This window comes from Ambystoma mexicanum, chromosome 11 (assembly GCF_040938575.1).
Source record: "Ambystoma mexicanum isolate Mex_15411 chromosome 11, UKY_AmexF1_1, whole genome shotgun sequence".
In the NCBI taxonomy this organism is placed as follows: Eukaryota; Metazoa; Chordata; class Amphibia; order Caudata; family Ambystomatidae; genus Ambystoma; species Ambystoma mexicanum.
Genome location: NC_090934.1, coordinates 1,017,331,314 through 1,017,358,169, shown reverse-complemented (window position 1 = coordinate 1,017,358,169; position 26,856 = coordinate 1,017,331,314). Strand labels below are relative to the sequence as shown.

At 44.7% G+C, this 26,856-nt stretch overlaps 1 protein-coding gene across 2 annotated transcripts in view; it reads right to left on the bottom strand.

Moving 5' to 3' along the window:
• The window catches only part of ANP32A (acidic nuclear phosphoprotein 32 family member A), a 236,937-nt gene extending 221,771 nt beyond the window's left edge, over positions 1–15,166 (bottom strand). Inside the window, exon 1 of one of the 2 annotated variants that reach the window (XM_069624237.1) lies at positions 14,999–15,166. In XM_069624237.1, coding sequence (XP_069480338.1) covers positions 14,999–15,052 — 54 coding nt within the window. In that variant the 5' untranslated portion in view covers positions 15,053–15,166. Of the gene's footprint in view, positions 1–14,626; positions 14,762–14,998 lie in introns of those variants that run through there. The other variant, XM_069624236.1, reaches the window with a different exon arrangement.
• Positions 15,167–26,856: the final 11,690 nt, after the last annotated feature.

Here is a 26,856-nt window from a genome sequence, read left to right as displayed (position 1 = left end):
ATTAGGAAATTGATGATTGTTTTGGGGTTAGTGGTTAACTTAAGAGCTAACTAAGAGTTCATAGCCTAATAGCATTTCTGTTTTGCATTTTCTAAACTGGAGGGTGGTTTTGGAGAGGATGGCAACTCCTCCTGGGGCTTCGAGGCAGTCTGCTCTGAGTAGTGTGTAGTCAGGTGGTATGGATAATGCATGAGCCAGGTTTCTGTTATTACTAAGAAATCTAGTTTGTACTCCAAGAATAGGGTCGTGTACATTAATGGTGTGTGCACCTAAAGATCGTACGTGGAGTAATACATCTTTTAAGTGTTCTGTGCCTGGAGGGGGGAAAAGTGTTTGGGGTACAAGTGCTGGTGGGGGAGATGAGGTGGTACATTGAGTTTTTTTATGCTTGTTTTTGGATTTGTTGTGTCAGTGTTCTGAGGTTAGTGGTTTTGTCAGTGACAGCCACTATATTTTTGTCTGCAGTGACAAAGGAGTGGGAGAGTGATCTATTCTTGATAGTGCAGGAACAGAGTCTTATTTTTCTTAAGATTCCTAGTATGGGTCTTTTGAGTGTGTGTATGGTGTGTGTTCTGGAAGAGCGTCTGTACCAGCAGGCTACGTTAAATGTTGGTATTTGTACCGTGCACCGTCACCAACAGAGTTGGTCCCCAGGTGCTCTCGCGGATCTGCAAACCAGAAGGTGGGATGGGTTAGTAGGTGAAGTGGGAGTAGGATAGTGAGAGGAGTGGTGTTCTGTTGGCAGCTTCAACTAAGTATACACCGGGTGTCGAGCTTTGGTGCGAGTATCGGATCGGTGTCCGTTCTCGTGTGCTGTTGGTGCAGTTTATGTGTTGTTGTGAAGTGTGTGTGGGTTGTTGTGCGAGGGATGGTTGTGTGAGATTTTTGAGTGAGATAAGGCTACAGAAATGCTGAGTTTTTTGTTAGTGGGTTGTATGAAGTTTAGCATGCTAACATTCAGAACTCGTCCGAGTGTAACGCTCGCCAGTCCTCCCAATCTCATCAGGGTGGGCGAAGGGGTTACGCCTGGTAGGGTTTAAGGTCTGTGTGAGGCGCTCACTGTGCTGTTCTAGCGCACTCTGTAAGTGTTCTAATTGCTCCTCGCCGTTCTATTCTAGCGAGCTCTGTAGGTGTTCAATGAGAGGCATAGTGGGGTGTGGTAACGGTGCCATGGGTGCTGGCATGGGGGAAGGCTGTTATGTTGGGCAGAAATGGGGTGGGGCATTGTAGGGGGTGGTGGTGTAGGACAGTGTATGCACACTAGGCCAGAACCTAGTTGGATGAATGCGCCCTGGGAGCATGGTGTGGTGTCTAAGGTGTTGTTGGCATGTTTAAAAACATGGTATGCTGGTGGTAACTGCAGTCGTGCTGGTGAGATTTGTTTGTTATAGGACAGTAGGAGTGATAGGTATAACAACGCACAGTATGTTATGCCTAAGGCTTTGGTTGGTCTAAGATACATTTGGCATATGTTTCCTATGGCCATAACAGGAGGAACTAGGATGAGATCTGATGTCAAAGGCAAATGGGCATGCACATTTAGGGGAGTAGACCAAGCAATCATAGTAAGGCAGTTCTTAGAAGCAGTATGTTTAGCTAGGTAATGCTCGTGTGCGATTGTACAATACAAACTTTGGTATAACATCTAAACATGCTAGGGTTTGGCTGAGTGCTTATCATGAAATATTCAAAGGCAATGCATATGGTAATTTAGCGGTGATAAGCGGTACATCGGCAATAGCGCACTGATTTGTGGGTGGTTTGTACCAAGGCAAGGCAAATGGTAATTCTGCGTACAATTGATTTTGGGCTTGGTGAATGCCTGCTGGCAGTCTCACGTGCAGCTCATACTATAGATGGCAGTACATACATCCAACATTACTGTTGCTGCCTCAAACTGACAATGGGTCTGAGAGACAAGATGGTGGGAATGGGAGTTGGTTAGGGCAGAGGTCTTAGCGTGGGCGTGTGGACTTCGCGGACAGGCACAGGACAGGTACCTTAGTTGAGTGCCTTCGTTGGGGGCTGGCTTATGCCTGCCAGTGTCCCAGGATTGGCTATAAGGTGGAGAGGGCCAATCAAAGGTTATAGCAGGCTCAGAGCGAATTCTTTGCTCCGGCGGCCATCTTGTAGCGGACAAACCTTGCGGTTTGTAGCAATACAGTAATGGGCAAAAAAGAGCATACATTTTTTTCTTCGGCAACTGGAGATATCACGGCAAAGGTGGGGGTCACAAACTGCAATTACGCTACATCAGCTGTTCTGTAGAAGATGGTTGAGCGGCGCACGGCGGATTTTGGTGCCAGTCATCTGTAATAGCCCACGGGTTTACCTGGCTCCAATTATATTATTTTGCAGGGGTTGGTGAGCTGCTCCTGCGCTCCCTTATACTTCAGTGTGTGTTGCCTGAAGATACACATGTTCTCTGTAGTAAGATGAGAAACAGTGCCTACCCATACAAACATTTAGCTAAGAGGGAAAATCCATGTATCCTCGACTGGAACCCTGATAATCATGCACAGAAATGTCCCCGTAAGATTTGAAAGGTAATTTCTGGTATGTTACACGGAGTCAAAAAGCTTCAAAACTGTTCCAAGTCTTGGCATAACATGTGAAGATTTTAAGTGAGACCCGACAAGTGTCTGCTCATGTTAACTGTAAATGTTGGAGTTGGCGCTTCAATCTCTGTAGCATACTCCTCGATAAATGAAGTAACAAAGAAACATGTTCGCCATTAAAATATTGATTCCAACATGCCAATGTCATTCAGAAAAGATTATGATTGTCTTCCTTTGCACTGGAACTGGTACTGGTACTCCTGGGTTATAGTGGCTAACGAAGATATACAAGCCAAAGAATCCAAAGAAAAAAACAGGATTCTAGATGAGTATCACCTCATGGGTTTGGGGGCAAGGGGTTGCTGGTATTGCAAATATTAAGCATATTTCCATGCATAAAAAGAAGCTTCATGGCTGTCTTTAACAGTCTCGAAGTAGGTGACACAGGGCCTCGTATGTGGTATATTTAAGAAGTTAGGACAGCAGAGATCTTAATCTGTCCCAATGTTAGATATGAAATTTTAAAAAAAAGTGTCCAGGCTTTTAAACTAGGTTAGCATGACTTGCAAGTTTTTCCTGTGCATTCTCACGAATGAAGTGAGTTAATGCGGTGCACAGAGTAAAAATGTCAAGTTGAAAGCTACTAGTTTGCATAAAACGTCACTTTCTCCACATACATGCTGCACACAATTTCTTACTTGTCAGTGGCTAGTGGCAACTCCAAACTTTGAAGCCTGATTAGTAGACTGTGTTCTTAGGTGGTAAACGTGGACTTTGGTTCATCTGCATCAGTAGCTTTAGTTTACCAAGTGTACATACAATTGTATTTACGATGCTGCTGTGAAGCTACTGGTATGCCCTGATGTACAGTGAAGTTGAATCCTTCACCAGATCGCCTCTAGATAAGTGGCGAGGAACCTGCAAACTTCTAGATATTTTAGGCTTACAACTCTCATCATCCCTAGCAAGCATACTCAGTGATGAGGTAACATGTTAACCAAACCATTTGCAAGGGAGCAGATTGCCTATCGCTGCTCTAGACTGTACTGTTGGACACATAGGAACACAAGACAAGACAATAGGTCTCTGTCCCGTCCTTAATCACGCATTTTTCAGATTCTATTTACGATGAAAGTACAGGTCTTGTAAAAATGTTGAATAAAACATGCATATTTTCCAATCTGTTTATATTTTATTCCTGTTGTGCTGCTTGTATTTTCGTTTTTACTTAAACAATAACACATTTATAAGACAAAATTTAACAGCTCCTGGTCAGAGTAATATCCCAAACACCCAGGAGCTACTTTCAGCTTCTGCTCCATGATGCTCAATTTCGACCCCTGCAATCTATGCATGATTGGTTAGGTCGCCTACAAAAAGCAACAGCGCCCTTCACTGGGTGGGTGAGTTCCACATTATTGGAACTTTAAGTGCAACTGCCAGAGGTGCTAACCAAACTGGTAGTTTGGTGGTATCTTGATTTACATTACTTGGTCCCACAGAATTACACCCGAATTACAAGTGGCGGTATGGTGGTGTTAGTCCCCATTTATGAAGTTCATAAAGCTCCAAAGGGATTTTGGTCTAATTACCTTGCCTCCAAACCCATAGTCTCTGACAACCAAGATTTTACTATGTCTCTGGGAGGCTTTATGTGGGACTGGGTCACTCATTGCAATGTGTGGAAATGTGCGCCTACTGGAAGTCCTGCTCATTATTTGACTTCTGCGCTAGGGACACCCCTGATTTGTGGTTAGGCACTGGAACAAATTGGAACTGCTGGCCTTTCCAACCACTACAGTTGAAATGTCTTAGCAAGTTAGCTCAATGACTGGTCGTACTGGTGGGAAACAGGATATGTTGGTAGGATTTTGCAGTAGGTGGTACCTTGCAGGGTAGACTACTATTCCAGGAAAACGATAGCTGCGTCGAATGAGTGTGTGTCTTTTGTGGGTGTTCATGTTATCTCGTAGTCAAAGATGAAATAATATATCTATTGGCCAGAAAAAGAGAAGCAGTTGGTAAGATTGCATGTTGAATCAGAACAGTAACTAACAAACGATCCAAAGGAGGTTTGCGAGAATTATAGACGTGCAGCAGGATTTGCACACTGTGTAGGCAATATTGTTCTTTGGGCAAGACTAACTGCATGTTGTCGCTGTAGAAGGGACTGAATCGTGGTGAATACTGAGCCCTCGGAGCCCATAGGAATGTCAAATAGTGAAAATGATTATTCATCAAAAGTCACAAGAACCAAAGGAATTACAACTGGTTTTGGATGCCTTGATGAACATTGAAATTTGATTGTAGGGGGGGGGGGGGGCATAAAGGGCCTCGCTCATGAAAGCTGGGTTGTTTTTGTAACACGGCGAGGAACTGGGAATGTATATTAAAGTTTGATTTTAGTTTAAGATTGCACTAAAGTGCAAATTTGGGGTTAGGGGATTGTGGGAAAAGGATCACTAATAAATAAATTAATTCCGATTGGGTAAAAGGTGAACTTTTCTCTTCTAGTTGGTCTTTCCGATTAGGAGTTTGAATAAAGGTGTTCCCGCCTCTACCATTTCATCAACCACTTTCCCTTAGATTGTGTTTCCTTAGCGGACTATTCTTAGGCTTCCCGATCCCATTTTAGCTTTACTATAACTTGCATAGCCTATGGAAATTTGACTAAAGGCTGCTGTGCAGTCGAGGTAGCTGGAGCCATGGATGAGGGTCTCGCACAGCGGACTAAACTAGTATGGACAATAAGGACGTTCATAGGCGACCAGAAGTTATCATGGGGTGGAGATCCAATGCCCCGTGGTCAGGATCAGCAGACTGAAATCATCATACCACATTCCAAGCGGAAATTCACATAAAAGATGGACTTCCCAGAAATGAATGGGTTTGTTGTTATGCTACCTATTTTCAATAGTCTTTAAGGCACTACGATCATAAAGGTTTCCCAGTGCTCAGGTAAACCACAGATATCAGCAATGAGAGGTGAAAGAGAAATTAAGAATGCTGACCAAAAAGAAAGGTTTTTACTGTTTTTGCAAAGATTAAAAAAGCAGTAATTTCTCTAATACATATGGAAAGACTATTCTATAATCTATTCCCCATGACTGCGCTAGATCTACCAAAAAATGTATTCTTTAGGAACCTAGGAGTCAGAAGCTTTAACTTTGTGGACGATCTCAGAGGTATTGGGGGCTCATAGTGAATAAGTCACTCTTTAAGATATAGCACAAGAATTTTCAACTTTATCATTGCACTGACCAGAAGCCAGCGTAGTCGCTTCTGTAGAGATGTAATATGATATTTAAAGCTTTTAGTGACTATACGAGCTGCGCAGCTTTGAAGAATCTGTAGATATTGAATAGCTTGTTTAGTCGATCCAAAATGCAAGCTGTTGCAAAAGCCCATTTTTTACCCAATATTAGCCCCAGCTACGGTGGCACAGTGTTTTTCAGCTAATAGGGGTCTTAATCGTCTAAGCCTAATTAAATTAAAGATTGTGCACCTAATTATGCTTCCAATGTGTGGGGTCATAGACCATTAGACATCCAGGTTCATGCCAAGGGATTTCACCTCATCTTATTGGCTAGTGAGACTATCGGGCCAGCAAGATTTCTTTCCATCTCATGGAGGATGGTGGAATCATCAAGAGCTTCGTTTTGCCTTGGTTTAACTCATGCCAATACACTGACATTAAAGACTAAATTTTATGAAAAGTTGATTAAATAAAAGTCCCCTTTCAGTTGAAATACTATCTGGGTGTCATTGGCACAGTTCTGGAAAGTTACACCCAGATCAATCAATAGGTCATGCAATGATTTAACATGTTGAATAAGAGAGGAGAAATACATCACGGTTGAGTTATACCACATGACAGAATCTCAGGCGTAGAATAGACCTTATCTTTACACGAGTGGTTCAGTTTGTTAAAAATGCCCCCAAAAAAACAAAGACTGCAGCTATCTCAGACGTTTCTGTAAGACAGCATGGTCCAGGATGTCGAAAGCTGCCGAGAGGTTCAGCAGCATCAACATTCATATATCCCAACGTCACCATTTTAGTGCTTCTAGATAGACTTGTCTGTCTTTGATTATTTGGTTAGATTCCCAGGGTTTGAAATGGAAGAGGAGCTGCTTGTAGAAGAGCCTGTTAGCTTCCCTGCCCCCAGGCAAATGATGCCAAACACACACACCTAAGTGATTTAACTCTTCTATAAATAAACATTAGGACACATATATATATATATACACAACATTTATAGCCTAAAGAGTCTTAAGTAATGGACTAAATAATATGTTTGCATATTATGTGGTACTTAGAGTTGCGGAAATGTTATGTACTTGCTCCATGTTCCCCAATGGTAGCTCCTGGTCACTGGTTAATGAAGTATAACCAAGAGATACCTTTAGCTCCTGTTTACCCAATCTTAATTTCGCCCTGAATTCCAAGTGCTCTTGCAGATCTATTTTTCTGCCTTATCCAATATGTTCAAAAGAAAAGGGGACATTAGTGCTAGGTCTATAATAACTCAATTTTATTTAACTACGGAAGGCCTCTTCAAAAGGGGGGTGTAATCCAAGAAAGTTTCAAACATTCAGGAATAATAATATCCTAAAAAGGAAGCATTGCTAATATGGGAGACTAAAGGACAGAGATTATTCACAGTATTTCACTGCCTGTGACTGGCAATGATCATCAGGGAACTTGGCAGGATTTAAACTAAGAATTGCAATTTTAACATCGAACAATGTAAAATGTTCAAGTGCAAAATAATTTGTAAACACTTCTTGGGAACGTATTGGTAGGTCGGGTGACTTGCTATGCCCAATCCGTGGGAGTCGCCGATGTGAGAATGGATAGCATTTATTTTTTCCACAAAAAATGATTAAGATTATTGCATCAATCAATCGTAAAATGGCCATCACTAATCTTGGTTGAAAGGTATCAATATTCCTCCAAGATCCAAAAGAGAGCTTGGGAGGAACCTTGTGCGTTATACATTTTAGAGGCAAGACAATGCTTTTTAGCCTCCAGCACTACCCTTTTGTATTTTGCACATTGGCATCTTTTAACACCCCCACTTGCTATCCTTAACATCTGTGTCTCCTAACCCCCTATTCCCCCGACTGGCTAACTCGTGCTTCGGCTGCTCCTCCCTTTTCACTGTATACTACTGCTGGAACTCCACCAATGGACATAAAAGCCACCTCTACCTTGGATGCCTTAAAAATGTGCCTCCTTGCTCTGGGAGTTGGGTGTACAGCACACCGTCGCTAATACGCTTGTCCCTTCTTCTCCCTCTTCTCACCCATATAAAACTATATAATAGTGTAAATACTGAATACACCACTATATGATATTGTCATTTGATGTCCTTTAGTTACTGCCCCGTTTCAGAACCGGTAACTACTACTAACACTAGTTATTATGTTCGTTCATGGATGCACACTCCACCTTTCATCAGTGTAAATCCACCCTCTGGTCCTGGATGCTCCGTTCCCAAATGTATTTCTTTTAAAATCCTGTTATTTATTCATTAAGTACATCTACTTTCAAAACTCAGAAAAGAAACAATGAAACTGGGAGGAGGCCACCTGCTTACTGGACACAAGCATGTAGCATGTTACATGCTACGTGAAATTAAACAAAACATGAAAAAACCTAAGTCTGCCAAACAAGCAGATACCACGAAAATAAAAAACAGATTTTTAAAAGGTTTTTTGTGAGACTCTCCTGAGAGAAGCCACATATTCAAGTAGATAAATAGGGATGCCTGTCGTCATTAAGGAGCCAATGCTACCATGTCATTCAATGTGCGCCGAGAGCGGTATCTGTTAACCCATCACCAGGCCCGGCCTCCAGGAATTTGTATCTGGGTGGGCCAGGGTTGTGATCAGGGGGGCCCACATTCTATTGGGTGTGGGTTTAGGCGTACCCTAAACAAAGTGCTGGCGTTGATCCAGATTTCCCAGATCTGTGATCCAAAAAAAAGTGTCTTCCCAGATCTGCTAAAATACATTTGCACCACTCTATAAAAAAAACTGTACATAGCAAAAGAGTAGCAAGGACAATAGTGTTGCAACATCAATCTACCCATCTTCCCTTCCCATCTGCTCTCCCCTTTCTGTTATATCTGATCCTCCTTCACCTTTCACCGCCCAGTCACCTTCCTTCAGCTGCCCTAACCATGTTCCCATTTACCTCCCCTCCAACCTATTCACACCAGCACCCAGCATGCCTTTCCTGGACTGGCTTGGGAGAATTGAGGGTGATGCTGCTCCTCCTCCTCCTCCTCCTCCTCCTCCGAGAGGGCTAAGCAGTGAGGCCCCCAGTCTTTGTACCATCTCGGATGGTATCTGCCCAACAACACCTTCCTGATCCTTGTGGCTACTCCCAGCAGGCCCTGCAGGAGATGCTTGTGTTCCCTCCATCTTGTTGTGAAAGATAGACGCCCCACCCAGAATACTGAAGCAAAAAAAAAAACAAATTTGTTTCCTACAAAATTACATTTTTTTCAAACTTCTTACATTTTAAGAACAGAACATACCATGTCCAATCATTACAGGTAGTCTTGTTGATCTTAACAATATTTCGAGCACAGCGACATATCCTCCAATAACATACACAAGTATACAATCCTCCCTTCACCCACCCATTCCACAACTCCCCCCCCCTCCTTTCCAACTGAACCCCTACAGTAGTCCCATTCTGAATGTCTCCCATCAATGGTTCATGTCCAAAATTACATTTTAAACACAAAATGTTATTTTTTGTTGCATTTTTGCAGCACATTTTAATTGAGTTGAGAGTGCAAGGGAGTGGTAGGGCTGAAAGGATTGCATCGGGAGGCAGACAGTGCTGGTTGAGGGGTTTGCGGTCTCCTAGTATCGCTCCTGGTGGGTCGTTGCCCCTGTACATCATTGTCCGGTACATACTGGTTATAATATGCAATTGTCCATGACTCTTTGTTTGATGTGTTTACTCTGATTTGCTATTGAATGATACAATTGTGTTCAATAAATGTGGCACGAATATTTTCAAAGTTAGATGTGTGTGTGTCCTAATCTCTGTGCTGCCCATCTATTAAACCACAAGTGAGGCTTTTTGGAATAGCTTATAATGCAAGCTGAATCACTTCTAGGGGGCACCTAATTTTAACAGGTAAGGCATAGTGAAATAAAAAAATATGCCCAGGATCACACACTTTGGTCAAGTGATAAAGCCATAATTTGAGCCTAGCCTGAAATTTAGATACTAGACCACACATCTTCCGAGCTCAAGTTGAAACAAATGTGTGTTGAAGTTTGTCTTTTAATACCTAAAATACTAAATTGTATACAGATTACTTTAAAAATGCACAAATCACATGATAAACCTACTCGACAATGTATTCATGTAGAAACATGTTGATGAAAAGATTAATGAGGGCATTTCGTTTTGAATCCTAAATTGCACAGATCCGAATTCTCCGATTTGCACTTTTTTTCAAAAGGGGCCATTCATTAATTTTAATTCTTTTCACCAAGTACTGGAAAAGTAAAAAGGAAACCACAGGCGAAAATCTCCTTTGCTCTTTACTTTACCACTACGTGTCTGGAAAAGTGTACATTTCTTCCACAATTACTGACTGTGGCAGCCATCCACAATGGATTTCTTTGGACTCTGCCCACTTTTTCCAGGTGTAAAAGACAGACAGGTCCCATAGCAATCTATTGGTGTTATGCCAACATAAAAATACATGCCGGTGGAATACCAATCGGATTTGGCAGTGGAACCTTGTTAAGTCTGATCTGTTCTCCAACTTCACCTGTCAAATCATACAAAACCATGCAGCTCATAAAAAGTGGAGCAACATGCATTTAGAGCCACTTCTTCCACTCCACTTTACCTGGAAAATGATCCCCTATGACTCTAGCTTTATTTTCCCCACCCTGAATGGAAGCCTACAAGCTCCAGCATAGCCATTAACGAGAACTTACAATTTCCTACAGACACAAAGCAAAATGAAATGCATGACAAGGTTATTGTTTCACAGCTTTTTCTGTATCCCCTTAATTACTAATTAAGTGCCACAGCAATGGGCAGTGCCTTTTTACCTTTTCTCATCTCTAATCACTTCCTATTGTAAATAATCCGCCTCTGGGACACTTTAAAAAAATAAGATCTCATTGGTAGGGCCTGATCAGTCCTGCTGCTTGTATTTGAGGGGAGAGAGAAGAGCAGGTGGGGTGAGGGGAGGGTGGCATTGGCATGTGTCCCTTGTTCAAATGTTAAATCCACCTCTGATTGCACTTTATAGAAAATACTGAAATACTGCTTTTTAGCTGTAAAAGATGTACACCATTTATACTTTGCCCGCAACATTGTAGAAACGCTCTTCTTTTTTATTATTTTACGGGTGTTCATGTTTCATTTCCAGCACTGCCTAAACAACCAGCACCCAGGATTTACATCATACTTTCCAAACAAATCCCACAACACACAACAGATTCTGTTTGCATGCAAACTCTGTAAATGTATTCAAACAGAATGAGGTTATCAAGTCAGTACTTAATCATGAAACATTCCGTCAGAGTAGACTAGGCTTCCAAACAAAGGTACACTCTATTTAGGTCGGCGCCCCACTGGTAGGTATGCATGAAAAGATCTGAAACTGGTCAATACTTGCCAACCTAGCCCCATCATTTTCAGGTAGGGCCTTGTTGGTCCAGCTCAGTGAGGTACAGCTTGATTTCCTAGGCATATACACATTCAGCTATGGAGACAAACGGAAGCCAACGTGCATTGGCAAAGAAAACAGCTCTGGCATTGATTAGGCATGGATAGGCATTTGCCAGGCACTGCCATAAGGGTATCACCTGGCCATAAGATGAGAACAGCTGGAAAATGGTGCCAGTAACTGGGCATATAATGGCATTGCATGGCAAATGTCTGCTAATACCTATACATAAGCCAAAACTGCTGGCTTTGTGATTGCTTGTTTAAGACAGGACTTCAGTGCAAGTCACAGAGGCATTGATAAATATCTTGATTATAAAATCAACAGTCTGAAGACACACATCAAGAGAACAGCACTACACCAGGAGCTCATTTACAGAGTTAATTAAGTAATTAAACACTCAAAAGAATGCTTAGATATAACACTGGCAGGCCCTATACAGCAACACGTTTGCTGTTACTTTGTGATAGAGCTTGCTCAAAGAGTTCTAGAAAGGTTAGGTTTTGGTGGTGGGGCATTGACATAGCCATGGCTAGTAGGTGGATAAATGACAAGAAACACCCATAGGATGTGTGTTTCTCCTCACGTTATTGCCATCCTATCTGCGTTTCACAGCATGCGTTCTGGTTGTGTCCAATATCAATTAGAACAACCGTCATTGCTCTGGGCAACCTTCCATACCATTGTTTGCATATCAGCCTTGGCCCTGTCACTAATGCCAGAATCCCTTCCCTAACTGCTAGACCACAGGGCCTAAAAATGCATATGGTTGCTTGTGTTCCAGTGCAGATGGAACACAACCGAACAATTGAGATTGAATCGCGCCTTTTGATGGCAGCACCAAAAGTCATTTGCTAATGGCTTGTCCCCTTCTATAATCGCACAGACATACTACAGAATTATGGCATGGAATGTTGCACAGAGCAACAGTCGTGGTAATGTTTAATTCACAGCCTTGCATTTCGCACTTTTTGATTTTACTAAACTCTCCCCTTTAGAATTACATTTGTGTTACTACCAACCTTATCTATTCACTTATACTCAAGTAGATTAGTTAATGCAGCATAATATATACTTTGAATGTAATTTGTAAGGGCCCCAAGTCAGTTGACGCACCTTCTGTAGAAATCTGTGTTCAAGCAACTTTACCTATCATTTATTGTTTGATATAGTTAACCATTTTATTAAGCATGATGTGAAAAACCACTATATTCCCACAAAACAAACATACTTTAAATCACAGAAACCAAAATTGTAATTTTAGGTTTGAGAAAATAGTTGTAGGGAGCCTGCTTGAATAAGTCTGCTACCTCGCGTGGAGATATGAATGGTCCTCCATCTCCATGGTCATGGTCATTTGTACTTTAATGGTGGTGAGGCATAAATCAGTGTCTAGAGGGGGCGGGGGGTGCAGAGGCTGACTCTGGTGGGGTCTGCCCCCCCCCTGCTGGAGCCAGGCCTGCCCATCACAGGTATCCCCTCATTACAGATCTGGTGGCGGGAAATGTCACGGAGGCTGCCTTGAGAACGAAATCCTGGGCTGTGCCATCAGTACAGACTTGCTCACACCAGCTGTTAAACGCCGAGTCCCGCCCAGTCCACAAAACCCTAAATGAACGAACACCCCCCCGGACCTACAGACCCGATGGTGCTTTTCCAATTGACCAGACACCCAACCAAGGTTGGCTTCACTGGCCTGCTACTCTACGTACACAACGCATCTATTCTTCCCCCGAGACTCAGACCCCCGGGAACCCGCTCCTTCTCTTTGTCTTAAAGCGGAATGGGTTCTGAAACGGTCCGCGTATCCCTTCCACCGCGAAGATTTGATCTGCACCCTCACCATCAACCCCCTGGCCTTAAACCACCGCCCCACAGAAACAATATCTAGCCCCTCCTCCCCACGCCCTTAAACAAAAGTGCTAGTGTACCCGCAAAAAAATACATACATACAAAATAATACTTTTGATTAAAGAGTTAACTGCCACGGTCAAAATGAGAGTAGGGAGCAAAGGCAAATCTTTTCAGTTGCACAGACTTGCTCCCCGGTCGGCGCTGGACGCGCGTAGTCTGCAGCTGTGATCTCATGGGTTCCCTTCTGCGCAGATGAGATCATGTTCAAGTGTCAACTGTCAACCGGGCATTGTGCTCAAGGTCCTGGCATGTGGGCTTTTGTCTCAGCGTTATTCTGAGAGCGACTTGCAGTCGCATCGTCACCCAGCGCCTTGGCTGATTCAAGCGAGCGACGCACAAAACCTTCCGAATACGCAGCAGGGGCATCGCCCCAACGGTCTAACCACGAGACAGTTTGTTTATTGTGTCAACGTGCTGACCGCTCCGGAAGGTCACCGCCCGAGACCAATAGGAGAGGCTATGGTCTCTACTTTCAAAAAGCGTTCTTGGTGAGCACAGTGCACTGTCCAGACGTCCTGGTGGTCTAATGAACGTTCATTTCCCCCAAATCCTGTCCGCTCTGGGATACAGTCGAAAGGTTCCTCCTGCAAGAGCTCAGCGCTCGCATGTTCTGGGGGAGGGGACAGAGCTGTGCATAACAGGTACTGCAACAAAATGGCAGCAGCGAGAGAGCCGCCGGCGCAAGAAATGTTCCGAAGCCAGACACGTCCTCCGCAACCACAAAGCGCCGTTAACAAGGTACAGTGTCTCACAACCCAGATGCCTGACCGTGTGCACCGCGGCTCCCCGCCTTGACGTCTCTTTTTTTAACCAGACTGCACCGAGAAGAAAATGGCGCCTCCTGGGTGAGGTCGGCTGCCTCCACTGGCAGTACCAGTTTCCCCGTGCTCACCCGTGTCATTCCAGCCCGAAAGACGCAGTCCGCCGGGTAAGGACGGAGGAGACCCGGGGTTTTATAACACGACACCCTCCTCCCCCAGAACAGAACCGTATTGATAAGATACTGTAGGCAGACACCCTATCCAATTAACACCACCCCCCATATTAAACGCAACCTACTGACTATGTCACTGGACACCGCTAACCCCCGCCTTTCCCAAAAATGCCCCCACCCCGCCCAAAAAATGCACATAATCTGCACGGAAAATGCATTTTCCCTACGTTGGCGACATGGGAGGCTATACGTCTCCAATCCCCGGATGCTATCACCCCCGCGGGGAAATGTAGTTGAGGCTGGAGGTGCGCGAATATTGAAAGCGCATCTGGCCGAGGACAGCGTAAATGATCCTCGTAGGCGTAGGTAAAAGTCCAGGACCGTGTGTTCATTGGTCTAAATAAGACTGCGCTCTACTCCCTGTACAGGGCGCACCGCTGCCTGAAGTGAGTTTATCTGCACTATTTATGCGCGGACGTTGCGCGCAGCAGAAATCTTTACCTCCCCACGATCACTCCTCTCGGAAAGTTGCCAGTTATAACATCTTGGTGGCCGGGTCTTCCTGCGCTCTGGATACGATAACGTGCCATACCCCTCCCCCTCGCGCAAATATCCGCGCATCTAAAGAAAGGGTGCGTGCGCGCCATCCCCCGCGCTACAAAGTTACAAACACGGATCCTTGACCTGAGTGGGCATTATCTCCACGCTCTCTGCGGGGGCATGACCCACGCATGGCTGTGGTATGCATATCTCCCCCCCAAATGCCTGACCCCTCTACCCCGTGCGCAGCGGACCCATCCACCCTACCACGGGGGATCACGCAGGGTCGCAGAGGCCGGGCCCCTACCTTCAGATCCCGCCTCCTATGCTTACCTCGGAGGGCGTCCTATTCCTGAGCTCCAGGTGGATCCTCTTCTTCATATCCATCTTCTGCCCTCGCTTCCGATAATCGATAATTACCAAAGCAGACTCTCTGGGATCAGCTGGATCCACCCGCGCCTGCACAACACTAAACTGATCACCGGTGGGAGGGGTCTGCCTCGGACTGACGAGCCATCTCACCAACCACAGGCCGAGCTCGGATCCCCCTGCTCGCAGACAGCCAATCGAGAGCAGCACAGGGCGGCCATCTGAGGGTGCACTGCAGATTCCTCATATAACGCGGAGGGACTGAAGAAAGCGGGTCCTGTTCTCTCGGACCGGGTTGGTGTCAGGTTAGTATTATTCCCATCGACTCTTTTCACAGGCATCTACCATTCTTCATAGCAGCGAGATTTTTGCCAGGGAGTACCCACCCTAAACCGCAGCATCTTTTCATTGAGGTCGGTACCCCCTCCCACCCGGGAATCTACTGTCTCTGGTGTGTAATCAACAAGCTCAGCCCTTCTTTGCCTCCTGTTCTTAGTTATATGCTGACAAGCGTGTCTCTTCGTCCTGCGGGACCCACGCGCTGAAGGCTCTAGGACCTTGCGCTACGGATCTAGTGAATAAGACTGGGTTTTGCTTTTTCGACCCGGCCTGTCAGCTGCTGTCTTAACTCGGCTTGGGGTCCACTGCACTACCCGTCAATGGGATCTGTAACTGTTCACATTGCAGTGTAAAGTTAAACTGCTTACGAACTATACAGCTCTATTATTCCGGGAGCGTTCTGTGGAGGAGTCTGGAAAAATACTTGTGTTAGCGGGCTTTATGGCCTTTTATACTTGGGTATCACGTGACCGTAAGCCATTTTTGTGGAGTGACACCTTTAATGGGGTGGGTTTTTTTTAGTACAATGTGAGGGTTTTGTCTTAGTGCCATTGGTCCAAATTGTGGATCAGCGAAAGTTCTCTAATTTCCAGGACAAAGTCCAGAATTTGTTACAAACTCTTTTAGACTCATCAGCGTGTCTAAGAATGAGCTGCTCATCAAATAAATGTGTAGACCAACCTTGAATTCGAGTTTTTCATCATGTGCACCTATCACACAGGCCTGTTTCACACACCACTTCGGATACGTAGGATTTTAATGTGTAGGCAGATTTGTGCATATGTTGTGAGATAAGAAATTAGAGCTTTCCCTCAGCAAACTCATACAATCCCGAAGGATGTAATCTGGCCAGGACACATAATACAGGTTTAAGGACTCGAGGAACACAGCACAGCGGAAGTAGGTATGGGCCAATAAACTCCCAATCAAAAGCACTGATCTGTGTGTAGAAGGTAGCCATTATTTATTTATTTTTTATGGCGTGTGCTATGGTTAAAAGTTCAACCTTATGCTCTCACAACATTACTATATAAAATACAACATTAAGAAAAGTAAATATGAATGGATCATTAGAGGCAGGGCTGGCGTTCTACACAAGCTCATAACACAGAAAACCACAATGTACAGGTGATGAAGGAAGAGGAAACGAAATGGGGCTTGACAATCCAGGCAAAGGTTGAAGGTTTACATGGAGGAACCTTGCAGTAATCCTAACTGACGAGCACAGCTCGTCTAAGGGGGCTACCTACCTTTCACTCTTCAAGTACCTAACTGAAACCATGAGTCTTATGAATATCCCTACCCTCATCTGGTATAAGTCATAGCAGAATGTGAATCCAGGCAATGGGGAGAGCTCTTCCTGGTTAGGGCTCTGGGGTTTCCCTGTTATTTATTGTGAGGGTGACGTGCCACTGGCATCCTCCTTTTATTCTATTCATTTGCAAAATCCAGAACTAGATGTGAGGGAACACAGTACAGAAACCTCACTGCATTTGATGATGCTTATTTTCTTTTAGCTGCTGGGATCTCAACCTTCAATGTGGGTAGACCCACAACTTGCAATGCCTTGTGTTCTTAATATCTCAACTATGTATGGGTGTCCCCCTGCATCGTAGACACCTGGAAAATAATCATGAAGAAAACAACAAGCATGGTGTCACATGGGATAAGCACTTACAAATATTTCTTTAGCTGAAAGGTCTTAGACAGAGGTTGAAAGATCAAGACAGTTCTGCGAAAATAGCATATTTTATTCTTATATAAATACCATAATATAAAATACAAATAGAAAAATTACTAACAATTGGAAAAAGCCTTTATTCACACGTATTTAGCATATAAGCCAAGGAATAATACAGTGGAATGTGTAGAGTCCACTAAAGATATAAAGTGCAATTTAATGGTCACTATTGAGTTGATGATAGAATTTATATCCATTTAGACTGTACCAATCCCTATCTACAACACTCGAACCCTAAAGTGCTGGTAAATGTTTCAAAATTCATACAATACTTTACCATAAAAATTGGATAAAGTATTCATCATTTTGTCCATCACTTGTCGTAAAATGCATACAACGCAATGAACTGTCGACTAGAGGTTGTTCAGATATCCATTTGTCTTCTCTAATTTTTACATAGACCTTCCCTTCTCCTAGTTTCTCCCAAGCAGCATCTAGGGCTGCAATAGCATTGATGCCCGTCTTCCTCAGGACTCGACTCTCATTGACCAAAAATTATTAAAATCTTCAAAGACCACCATCACGTATAGTGTTTAGCATAATCTAAAAAAGACATACATAAAACCAATTAAAATATTCAGCAAAACCCAACTGTCCATAGACTATCAACATCTGTTAATAGCTCCTATATATAAAAGTAGAGCAAACGACATACTGTTGGCTCATCTGTTGGAAGCCCAGTCTGGTCAATCTCAGCCCTTATTTTGGGTTAATGCAGCTCATCGATTCTGCAAGCAAGACCAAAAAACATAGAGGGAGACAAAACAATCACCCTACTTGCATTGGTGCTCGTGGTGACATACACTACTGTCAAGTATCGGTGAAACAAATTACATACCTCTCATATCTTTTCAATGAGCAACTTCCAATGTACCCCCACACATGTACAGGGGCCAATATCTTCACAGATTCAACGATAACTCAAAAAGCCATCATCTATAATAGAAAGGGTGTTCACACAGGTGAACGCTGAATTCAACACTCCCCTTGTTATGGTATGTTATGTTAGGAAAACTTGTAGAGCGCACGTTCATTCTAAGGTATCATGGTGTTAGGATGCTAAGGTTGGACCAACCCATTGTTCTAAAAGAGGAAAGTTTTTAAAAGACAGCGAAATTGTAGGTGGTTCTGCATGCTCTGCAGGGCCATAGGCAGATCGTTCCAAACAGTTCCTGCTACCACAGAGAAAGCCCCACCCCAACCCGTGTTCTCTGAAATGTGGGATTGGCCGACCTAGATCGCAGCAGACGGATAGGGGTGTAAGGTCAAAATTTTGCCTGTAAGTATTCTGCCCCTTGAAGATAGAAGGCCCGATGGACCAGGCAGAGGGCTTTGACATGAATCCTTTTGGCCACTGGCAGCTAATGCAGAGAGCGAAATACTGGGCCGATAATGAGCTCCATAAGAGGAGCCCGTGGCCACCCTGGCAGCCATATTTTGCAGCCTCTGCAACCTCTGAATCAGGCCCTTCGGCTGGGCTAGATAGAGAGCATTATAGTAGTCGATGCGACTAGTGATCAGGGACGCCACTAGCTGAAGGTGGAGATTCGCTGGCAGAAAAGGAAGTATCTTCCGGAGTACCCTCAGGGAGTTGAAACTCATCTTACAGACCGCACTCACCTGGGTGGCCATTGACAGGGAAGGGGATAGACCCCCAAGTTTTTAACCGAGGACACCAGACCAGGAAGGTCCCCAAGAACAGATGGCCAACAAGAGGAAACCCTGGGAGTGACCTTAAAGGAACCCACCACCAGTACCTGTTTTGTCCCCAGTAGGCTTTAGCCAGTTGCTGTCCATCCAGCTCCTCAGGGCCACCAGACACTCGCCCAGTTGTGTCGACGCCTCTGCCTGATCTTGGTCAAACCTAACTAGTATTTTGGTGTCGTTTGCATAGGTGTAGCATCTGAAGCCGTGGGAGCGGATGAGAGCAACTAGCGGCTTTACATAGAGATTAAACCGCATAGGGGACAAGGCGATGCCTTGAGGATCACCACAAGATAGATAATGTAAGCCAGAGAGAAATTGAGGTAGAGAGAGTGTTTGGCGGCAGTCAGATAGGAAAGAGGAAAACCAGTCCAGGATGGTTCCAGTGATGCCTGCTGCGGCAAGCCGGGCAAGAAGGATGGCGTGGTTGACCGTATCGAACGCTCCCCTTGTTCCTCTGCCACATTTATCATGGAGGGCTAGATTTTGTAGCTGTGGCTTAGATGCTTTCAGGACTTGAGTAATAGTAACAGGTTGTCCCCTCGATGTTCTTGTTAGGCTTGAACATATTCTCTATCCATTAGCCATTGACAAATGGTGTGCTGTGTGCATGTAGAAAGCTGAGGGGGCAAGTAACTTTTTATGTCTGAGTAGTAGCTTGCAGCTTGAGTTTCTTTATTTTAACCCTGTTCCTGACGCAAATAGGGTGTGTTAACATTGAAAACAGACTCCTATGTTCAATCCCAGCCCATAATCTATCCATTTGTGATTGTGGTATAGTCTGTTCTACTTTGCTGTCTTGAATCCAAAACACACACTTCCTCTGATTTTTCTGGATTGGTATGGAGGATTGAGTCTTTTGTTCTTGAGTGAGTATCAGGAGGCGGACAAGGTTGCGTTTTGGGTTAGGGATTTCTTCATTTGAATACCCAAAAAACGAAGCTGTCCCTGAGTTGCTCAGCCCTTCTCTAGAAGAAAGCAAAGGAGTCTAAAAGAGAGCTCGCCAAGGTGTCCTACAAAATAATCAGTCTGCGTTTTTTATTTTTAAATATATCTTTATTCAAGTTTCCATGAGGAATCTGAATAATAACATCGAAATGAAGATTGAGGGCATTCAGTGGAATTCAAACATTACTCTGTCCAAGTTTTGTTTATAACATCACTGTGACACAGTTCAAAAATCCTACTTTGATATTGTTCCAGCTAACTCATAAACCCATCCCCGTATTTCCCACCTCTGTTGGATTGATGGAAACAAAATGGATGGGGCACTGAAGAGGATGAACCTCTTATAGCATGATTAGGGGATTTTGACTATACACCTTGTGAGTTCAATGTGGTTAGACAGTCCTTCGGGCCCATTGTAAAGAGAACCATTCTGGGTCGTTAATATTCATCTGGCCTATGTGCACTATTTTCCCTCAAGTTTGGGGTCTATAGTACTCCAAAAAGGGAAGCCACTCAATATCAACATGTGAATAGATTCTGTTTGTTAACACTGCTTTCAAGCTTTCCATGCCATATTATATAGTTCATTAGCTCTTTTTTTATCCATTCCCTCTGCGTCGTGCAAGGGGCTCTCTTCCAATGAAGAGCGAGACTTTTCACTGCCAGGAGCAGGTTTCTTGGCATATGTGATGTAGTTTGTGTGCTAGCCGTCGGTAGGGAACCCATAACCACTCCCTCAAAGTAACTGGTGTAAAAAGGTGGTTTTCGAGGGCTACCCATTGTTTCTCTTCATTCATCTTTAAATGATCTACCAGTACTCGTAGCTGAGCCACCCTATAGTACTCATAAACATCTTGGAATCCTGCCCCTCCCTTCTCCTTCAGTAAAAAATGTGTTATATGCGATCTGTGGTTTTTTCCTTGCCCAAAGAAATGCAAGGAGTGTTTTATTATCTCTTAGTGGAAGGAGGGCCTGCAATGTGATTGGAAGGGCATAAAACAGGAATAATAGCCTCAGCAAGACGTTCATTTTTATTGATGTAAGGTGACCTGCCCAGGACAACATAACCTTCGACCAGTTTTGCAAGTCCCCTTTTATCTTATCCCATGAGGGTGGATAGTTTGCTCGAGTTTCCAAGCGATGTTTACCCCTAGGTATTTTATGCTGCCAGTTTGTATTTTAATGCCCTGGTTCATTATGCTCAAGCTCAACTGGGTTGTAATCACCCTTAATGGTAAGGCTAGCGTCTTATTCAGGTTCATTTTAAAGCCAGGCAGCCTCACGTTTTCTGTGGTGGTTGAAATAAGTTCCCAGATTGATCTTTCTGGGTGTGTTACATAGGCCAGTATGTCATCTGCATGTAAGGCCAGTTTGTAAATCCTGTCTCCAATCACTAGGCCCCGTATTTACCCCATTGAGCGTCGAGTTCAGTGGCTCAGTTGGAATTCTGGCTACCACCCTGGCTCTACAGGTTTGGCAGAACACTATGGCTCCAGTGAGCCATCTACGGCCCAAGCTCACTTTCTCAAGACCTTTTCCACAAAGCCTCACTCAAGTCCGTTGAAAGCTTTTTCGGCATAGATCAATAGCAGGACAGGGTTCTGCACATTGTCTTCGATTCCAGGGATGAAGTTCAGGGTCTTATGAATATTATCCGACTCTTGTCTGCCTCTAATAAAGCTCAGTTGAGTTTGGGGAGGACTGCGTTTAACCTCTCAGCCAGGACACTGAGGAACCAGGAATGAGACACGGACACAGATGACGCATGGTGATTTGTACACACTTTTGTTAAATAACGGGTTTGGAAAATGCCTCACTGTCTCTAATCTAGGAAGTATTTCCCTACCTCAGCCAAAAACCGAGGGCATGTCCTGTGTCAAGATGTCCAAAGCAAAAATGTCCTGTGTCAGAAATCCTATCCTAGCCCTCTCATTCTAAAAGTAACTTGAAGGTGCTTAGAGTATGGTCTTTGGCGTGAAAAGTGCACAAATCAACAAAAGGTATAAACCCAACAAAAGTTCAGAATTGATATATGTTCACAGTTCCAGGGAATGACTCCCTTCCCCAGGTTTCTCTCCACCAAAACAAAAGTTCAAAATAATAATTAAGTTCTTTGTAGCCCAAGAGGATAACCCCCTTCTCTGGGTGTTGCAATTCACTCCAGGGGAAATGACTCCCTTCCCCAGGTCTTTTTCCCCAGTTAATTCAAAATCCTAAGGGAATGACTCTTCCTTGGGGTGACCTGACTCACAAAACATTTGGTATACTATCCTGACATGCTCTCTCATAGGGTCCTTGATACAATTTGGGCGTGTGCGTCCCAGACTCCCAAAACACCTGGTGTACTCTCCTGCTAGGTTCTCTCATATGTTCATTCACTTTCAAGATCTGGGGCACATGCCTTTCCCCAAAGTTACTCTTATCATTGGTGCATTTGTATCTCCCCAAATACAGGAACATATTAAATTCAGTTTGTGATGTAAGCTTAGGGAATTTGCCTCCTGTTCCACCTAGGGACCAGGAATGCCTTCTCGAGCTCCCTCCTAGGGCCCGACCTTCCACTGTTGGCTCACCGGCTTTAGGGTGGCTCTGTTGGCTTGTCCGACCCCACTCGGGTACTTCTCTGCTTCTGCTCTCTTTCTCTCCAGCTTGGGTGGTGCGGTTGGTGGTGGTCTGGTTTTGATCTGGCTTCTCTTGCCGGCACGAAGCTCCTTTGCTGCATGTCCTGCTTCGGTGTCTCCTGACTGCAAGAATGCTCTCTGGTCCAGATGGTGCCTTTCTCTGGGCCACTTCTCTGCCTCGCTCACCGCCTCCTGGATTCGCTCGTGTCTCCTCGCTCGCTTGTCCACTTGACTGCTTGGCTTACCCAGCAGTTAGTAGCCAGTCAGATCTCTCTGCATTTCTCCACGGCTCCATCTATGAACTCCTGGGATTACTGATGGGAGCCAATCGGAACAGATAGACCACTCTCTTCAGTCTAACTGAGCAATCTTCATTCCGTTCGCTATCTTCCTTCTGTCAGTCTTTGTTACTGATTAACTATGCAATGTTTAAACATTCTATGACTAAGTTTTGAGCATTGAGGGGTGTCCCTAAATAGGAGTGGGGGATACCATGGGCCTCATTACAAGTTCGGCGGTAGCCTTGCCAGTATGACCAGCAGGCTGCCGCCGAACGTGCACATTTTTCTGGCCCTTGGCAATGGGGAAATACAGGGCCTTTACAACCCTGGCGGACTCTGTATTTCCCCATTGGCAGGAGCTGGAAACGTTTACTCCCCATTCCCATTGAGTCGCATAGGGCTCAATCGGAATGGGGAGGCCGGTAGCACTGGCACTGGCCATTCAGAATGGTGCCGGTGCTACCGGCAGTGTCTGCTCGTGACCTGGTCTGACCTGACGGGCGAAAAGGCACCAGTGAGCAGAACTTGTAGTTTGCCGGTACGGTAACTACGGTACTAGCAAGCTTACCGGTACCATAGTTACCGGACCGGCAAACTTCTAATGAGGCCACATGACTCACATGAGGGGAACATACCTCCAGGAAAGGAGTGATGACCTCATCAGATTCATCACAACGCTGGCATATATTTTGGCATCAACATTTGATATGGGCGATATGATCCACATTCCAATGTATCTCTTGGAAGGACTATAATTCTTGCCTGTGTGAACCTATCCATGGCTTTCCCACCATTTAAGATGTCATTAAAGAGCTTAATGAAAAATGAAGGGGGGTTATCTGTACTCCCGCCCTATGCCAGAGTAGAAGCACAGAGCACCTCAGCCAAGGTTCTCTATGTAGTAGCAATGGACGAGCAACCAAGGCTTAAGCTCTCAGGAGGTGATGCAGGCTGGTTCTTAAGTACAGTGTAGTCCCCAAGCCTCCCACAAAGGAATGGTCGCACACTGTTATTTGCTAGCACAGTTCTTTATACATAAATAAGGTTCAAGATATATACATCAATCAATAACGCATGTTGTAATCTGGCAATTCTAATATGGCAAATATCTAAAATGTCTAGGTGGCACCACCCCTAGCTATTGACTCCTTTTAAAATGCATCAGCTGCTGACCGCTATAATGGCATACAGATCCTATAACAATGTGTATCAGCATAGATCATAGGAAGGAAGGCAAGTTAGATAAAACATTGGCAGAATGAGTGAGGATCCCCCACCTGGGCAACCTGTACTAAAGAGTATTAACAAGCCTAGTCCATTAATGTTGAAATAGTCTTGATTCCTGGTCAAAATGTTCAACTACACAATGTACTTGAGTTAGAAGTTATTCTTCGACTGATCCCTCGAGAGTGGACTCCCTTTAAAGCAGGAGCCACAGGCCGTTGTGATTCCTTTGAAGAAATGTGAACACTGTGGTCGAGACAGGAGCTTTGCCCTTCGTGGTGCTCGTCGACGATCGATCATGGATGTCTTGCGAAGATGAGGCGTGTGATGCACCTCAATGTAAAGAGTTTGATGCCGCAAAGAAGACTCAGTGAAGAACGTAGGCCCGGCAGCAGGCGTTGGGTGTCTGCACCGACGATTGGGACTCGACCACGGCTGAATTTCGGATCTTCACTTGTTGGCGTCTTTGTAGCCTTCAGGTGGCGGGAAACCCACCAGTGGATTCTCCTCTGTCGTCGACAACCTCGACTTTCTTCTGCGGGAAAAAGCAGTTGACAGTGATGGCAAGGGAGCCTTTCGTTTAAATGTTCTTAGGCACAGTGGATCGTTGTAGCTCCGGTCGTCGAGCAGCACGATCCACTGTCCCCGTTTCTGGGCAACACGACTTGACTGGCTTCCAGCGGTTACAGAAATCCTCCTAACCCTGGTCAACGACAATGGACTTCGATGGCCTTGATGTCCTGGCACTTTACTTCAAGATTTCTAGGCAAACCCTGTCTCCGGTCAATACCTTTCAGGACTGGCTTCCAGGGTGCCTCAATGAAGATCAGCTTCTGAATGATGTTATCTCGTAGCTCGGGGAGAGGTCTCCTAGCCAGGTCCTCTCTTGGATCAGTCCTTGACCGAGTCGACTGCTCTTAGATTTTGTCAACGGAAAGCAGCAACAAACCACCTTCTTCCAGCTGGGCTTCAAGGATGAGCTTCAAGTTTCAACTTCAGCTTCTGAACAAATTGAGCAATGAGAGGTCCCCAGATATACACACCTGTCCCTAATTCACACTGCTGAGCCAAGCTCAGTCAACCAACCAGACAGAAGGTCATTCATGCAGGCAGGCAGCCAATAGGGCTCACCGTACATTCAGGCCATTCACCTACACTCAGACACCCATAACGAGGAATGTGGATTGGGGCAATCACCCAGCCTTTCAGCACACCACACTGCATTCATGTCAGTTTCAAGCAGGGCTGTCTTGTTCTTTTACTCACACACACAGATACCAGACACCCATAACATGCAATGCATATTGGTCACACACTCCATTCTCACAGATCCCACCCCAAGGGTGTACCCACAACATACAGTCACTGGGAAGACTCCAGCCAGCCTGGCCTGGACCTCCCCACAATACCATATATGGTTCTTCCACCCAACAGCCAGTCAGGGGAAGGGACAGAGCCGGGGCTTCCCAGGACTTCGGGAAAACAAGGTAACAGGTAATAGAAACCAAGAGGCCACAGGGGCCATCTTGCCTTCTATCAGGAATTCACTGATTCATATGGCAGGGCCTGGATATCCCAAAATGGAGGATACTCAGAGCACCTGTAAAATTCAGCATGGAGCTGATGCCACAATAGGGGTACAGGGTTGTACCCCCCCACCCATGGGTGCCATAACGGTATCCCAAGGGTCTCTGTACACCACAACTAAAAAGAGTAAGCGCTGTACTGCTCGGAGTCCCACATGGACTCCTGTGCAGAAAACAACACGGAACACACATAAGGGAGTACAGGACAAGGACATGGAGGCCCCATCCCTCCAATGCATTTCCAGCATCACACAAGGGACCGTGGCTCTTGAAAAAGGTTTGGGTGAAGCCATCTTGTCTTGAGCAGATCCTGCCTTTTTAGTTTTGAGAATTTCACTGCCATCTATTGGGCTATCTAGCAGAGACCTTTCCTCAGAGGATAATGTAGGAAGAGAGAGTGCTCCAAGGTAATCATGTACTTTTTTTTAGTTACATGAATTTTCGGTGGTATGTAGTCGAGTGTAATATATGCCAAACCATTGTGCAATTTGCTCAGTCTTATTTGAGATTGTACCCTTCTCACCTTTCATAAACCAATCTTTCTGCTCTCTGGCCCCTCAGACGGGCAGCCAATAAGGTATGGGCTTTATCTCCTTTTTTGTAGTATTTCTGCTTGACACATTGTAGTTGTGCGATTTGCTTTCTCCTTCCAAATAATTCTCGGCACAATTACCCAATTTTGGCAAGTTTATCCTCTGATTGATCTGTGTTATGGAGGGTAGTTTCCTTTTCCTTAATTGTTAGTTTCAGTTTGCACTCATGTAGCTCCTTTCTCTTTTTCTTTTTTTGGTGACCCTTTGGAAATGAATAGACCATGAAAGGTGACCTTGGCAGCGTCCCAAACTACATGCAGTGGTGATTTGCCAGTATCATTATGTGGAAAGAATTGTTTAATCTCTGTATGTAGGGATTCTCTGAACACTATATCACTAGATAGTGTTTCATTGCAGACCCATCTTTTGCCCAACGGGGCCCGAGGCCCAATGTCCATTGTTAGCCTACACATGTCGTGATTTGACCACCTTATGTTTATTTGCTTGTGTCAATGTTATGCTCTTGGGCAACGTCTGATAAAACATTCTTCAGAATCAATTATATTTTATGTGGCAACGAATAAAAGGTGTATGAGGGTGCGTCGTTCTCCATGCGTCTATAATATAGTGTTCTTGTAAGAGTTTCTTCAGGTTATCAGTGTTGTGTGCAGCTCTGACCCTCAATGATGACCAGTCTTGTAATGGGTTTGTTATTAAATTCAGGTCCCCTCCACAAATGACAAGCCCAATTTTCCACATGCTCAGAAATGACAAAACCTTGCTACAGAATGATAACTGTTGTTGATTAGGGGCCTACACAGAACACAGTGTCACTGCTGTGTTAT